General features: G+C 35.7%; 1 protein-coding gene across 7 annotated transcripts; it reads left to right on the forward strand.

Moving 5' to 3' along the window:
* Positions 1-695: 695 nt before the first annotated feature.
* LOC147919832 (vesicle-fusing ATPase-like) lies at positions 696-3,721 on the forward strand. 7 transcript variants are annotated; one of them, XM_087505672.1, is made up of 10 exons: positions 812-1,055; positions 1,132-1,171; positions 1,292-1,616; positions 1,683-1,805; positions 1,956-2,021; positions 2,288-2,420; positions 2,506-2,576; positions 2,798-2,916; positions 3,170-3,235; positions 3,336-3,721. In XM_087505672.1, exons 4-10 carry the CDS (start codon positions 1,745-1,747, stop codon positions 3,474-3,476), a joined length of 657 nt encoding a protein of 218 aa, XP_087361798.1. In that variant the 5' UTR covers positions 812-1,055; positions 1,132-1,171; positions 1,292-1,616; positions 1,683-1,744; the 3' UTR covers positions 3,477-3,721. The 7 variants fall into 7 exon arrangements, with proteins under 7 accessions (XP_087361799.1, XP_087361795.1, XP_087361796.1 ...); XM_087505674.1 differs by having other exon boundaries at positions 823-1,055; positions 1,683-1,823; XM_087505673.1 differs by having other exon boundaries at positions 696-1,171; positions 1,298-1,616; positions 1,683-1,823.

A 3,721-nucleotide genomic window follows, 5' to 3' on the forward strand; every position in this document is an offset into this window, starting at 1 on the left:
AAAACAATAGTATATATTTAATATTTTGAATAAAAAATATTAAAATATATATTGTTTAGATTCAATTCTATTAGAAAAAGGTAATTCAAGACTATATAATTTAAAGAAAACGTATATATCTCTCAAACTTTTAGACTAAATTCATTCAATGTTGATTTATCTGGAAGATCAATTTTTTGAACTATCTCACTACTCTCTTGTGTGCTCTTTTTTTTTCTTTTTTGGTCAAGTGTGCTCTGTTTATATTCTCTCTTTTTAACAGAAGCACATCACACTCTTACTCTCGTTGTTGGTTCCTTTAAGAAAGAGAGAAGAGAGAAATTTTGAACTACATTTCATTAACGGTTCCAAGGATGCTTTAACATTATTTGTTGTAATAATATTGGTGGTCCTAAGCTAAAAAAAATTGTGACCCTTTTTCATTATTTGTTGTAATAATATACAATATGTATATATTCTTAAAAACTAGAATTTTAATTCATTTTAAAAACAAATGACAGAAAAAATAACACAAAAATATACTACTTACCATTTCTTTTTGCCACTTACCATTTCTTTTCGAGACAAGACAAGAGTGGGATCTGTGGGAGTAGATAAAGACAGAAGAGAAGTTTTTACGATAAGTAAAATTTTTTTTTAGAGATATGCAAAGACGTATCTATCTATATATATAAAGTTAGATTTTTCTCTTTTCTGGCGAAGCCACATCAGCAATCCTTTTCAAATATTTTGGGTTTTTCGGATTGGACTTAGCCCAAATATTTGCAGAGATAATTCAGGCCCAGTCGTTTTTCTATCTATTTGATTAAACATATGAATGTCTCTTCTCGGCGTTGTCGACGACGCTCCATCTGCACCGGTTGCTCTTCTCCTTAACTCACGCTCCATGCCGTTTCACCATCTTATGCGAATTGAAGTCTTCCAGTCCTCTACACTTTCACTTATCCTTCCATGTTTTCCATCACAATTGCTACGGTTTCGTTTGTAACTGTTAAATATGTTCTTCCATCTTCTCTGATTTAATGGACAGTCCACTACTTCTTCCTTAAATTGTCGTAAGTTCTTCTGTTATATAAACCAATCTCTTGCCAGATTCCGACTTAGGGTTTCCTCCATGTTGATTTATATCAGTTCCACCATCGTCACGAAGAGGATTTCTAAGTCTTTCTCGGTAATCTCATCATCTTCTGCTTATCTCAGATTTTAGGGGTTTTTGCAACATTTGTGTTGATTCACTTCTCTTCTCGCTGTATGAATCTGTAATGATATGGGTTTTGTTTGTTAATTCAAGTATTAGGTGATTCGATTTAAACAAGTTTTGGAATAAGCAACGGATCTTGTTCCAGGAGCAGCTCTCTAAGAAATGAGCTTGAGAATGGTGTTGATGAAGCAGAGCATACTCTGCAATGGGGTGGGATCCACAGATTTCCCACTTTTAAACGGCTGCGGTTTTCTCTGGTGGAAAACCATGGCGAGGCTGCAGAGAAAGGGAAAAAGGTTGTTGATGTCACCAAGCTTAAAGCCATGGAACGTCATCTGATGATTGAGAAGCTCATCAAACACATTGAGAATGATAATCTCAAGCTGCTCAACAAAATCAGAAGAAGGATGGACAGGTAATATGTATATGATTGTGAATCTGCTTCTTGAAAGTATGAGACTTGAGCTTAAAAAACCTGCAGGGTCGGTGTGGAGTTCCTGAGCACAGAGGTGAGGTATGAGCATTTAGGCGTGGAAGCAGAATATGAGGTCGTTGAAGGGAAGGCACTTCGTCTTTATGGAACTCTTTGAAGCATGTTTTCTTAGTGAGTATACTGAAGAATGTAATGTGGAGTTTAACTTTTGTAGTGGCTGGGGTTGAATTAAATTCTAATTTTTTTTCTTCAGGATTTGATTAGCTACTTAATTATGTTTTGTATGGAATCTTCATATCCTCGGGCTTGATATTTGTGCAGAAACATTGGTTGGAAATGCAACGAGAAGAGGCATATCCGGCGGGCAAGAGAAGTGTCTTACCACAGGTTAGTTAGTTCATAGCCAAGAGTTCTCTATCTGATTCACCTTGTTCTTAGGATATGAATGAACTCAGTTTTTTGGGTGACTGGAGTTTGTATGTATAGATCTTTTACCAATCTGACTTAATTTTAGTTTCCCACGAATTTGTGATCTCTATTTAGTTTATTGCAGGTTTCTCAGTCCTGGTAAAGCTTCACCTTCTTTGATTCTGTTCCAAGTTGTTCTCTTTCATTACCACTTCTTATCCATTGGTCTGTTTATTATTTTTCAGCTTTGTTAGTTGAGAGTGGAAAGTTCCTTCTATCTGTAAAACGCATAAGAAGAACTACTTACACCGAGTATGTGATCTCTATGCACACAAATACCATTTCGAGATCAAGCAATACCTACATTGGCAAAATCAGGTAAAACACTTTGCCAGAGTTATAAAACGTTTTTATTAGTGAAAAGTTTCCAACTTATGCATAAGTATCACTTTCTCTGTTTCAGGTCTAATTTTCTTGGAACGAAATTCATAATTTACGATACGAGTTATGGTTACGGCACCATCACCGTAACATGTGAGTGATTTCTGACTTCTATTTTTTGTTACTTGAGTTTTGATAATTGAATAAAAATTGTTCACTTCAAAGGTTTGATACGTATATGCATTGATATTTGATACTGTGGACAAAGTTATTTTCCTTCAGTATCCATTTTCTTTTATGTTTGATCACCGTAAGTTAATTTCTTACAGTGGAACATCTCTAATATGGTAAAAACTACTCGTCATTTCTAACAGGGGAAGAAACCGTCTTTGGGACAACAAGTGAACTAACCTTCTTAGATTATGTTGGTATCTGTGATTCCTTCTCTGTCACTTACTCTGTTCCGACATTGAAAACAGAGGACGCAAAGAAGGTAAATGCTCTTTAGCAACACGATTCTTTCATCATATATGGACTTTTGAATTGGTTTTTCCAGTTTCACGCTTTGTAAAGTCCACTATCCGCTCTCTCTTTTTTCCTTTTCATTGTTTGTAGGTGGCGACATGATTAGAATTTGCTCAACCATGATAAAATACTCTCGAGTCATTTCTAACTGCACATAAATCTCGATTCTTTAGCTGGTTAAATTCTCAGTTGTTTTTCTTCCTTTTGTTTCTGTGCTTCAGGTGCTACAACAGCTTAACCTCTTCTCAGAGGATGATGTCGATGCAGCTGCAGAGGCTCTCAATGACGTAAGTTTTCTCCTTCTCCACACGGAAATAAAACAGACTAAAACCCGTTAAACTATTTTGTGTTTGTTTACCTTAACAATGGTTATACTTTCGCACGCAGATGCCAATCAAGAAGCTTTACATGCTATTAGAGATGGCTGCGCAAGGAGAACACGGGGATCTGCAGAAGCTATCTATGCTGGGAGAGAAGATCAAAATCACTCATTTCTTTGATTGCCTACAAGACATCATTCGGTTCTAAAAACTTCAAACATATACGTCTTTATCTCGTGCTCCATTGGCGTGACCTTTTCAAGACTTCCTTTGGAGCATCTTTTAATCGATTTTGGTTTTGTTTTTGAAACAAATTTGACCCTTGGATTTATGTTTTTTGGTGGAGGAATTGTACTGAGAAGGGGCTATAATGCTGTATTTTCGTTTTCTTTATTTTGCGGATGAAACACAACATGTCTTTTGATTTTAGTTATTAATTCGTGGTTGGTTTGA

The sequence above is a fragment of the Camelina sativa genome, chromosome 20, assembly GCF_030686135.1.
Source record: "Camelina sativa cultivar CO46 ecotype springtype chromosome 20, ASM3068613v1".
Lineage (NCBI taxonomy): Eukaryota > Viridiplantae > Streptophyta > Magnoliopsida > Brassicales > Brassicaceae > Camelina > Camelina sativa.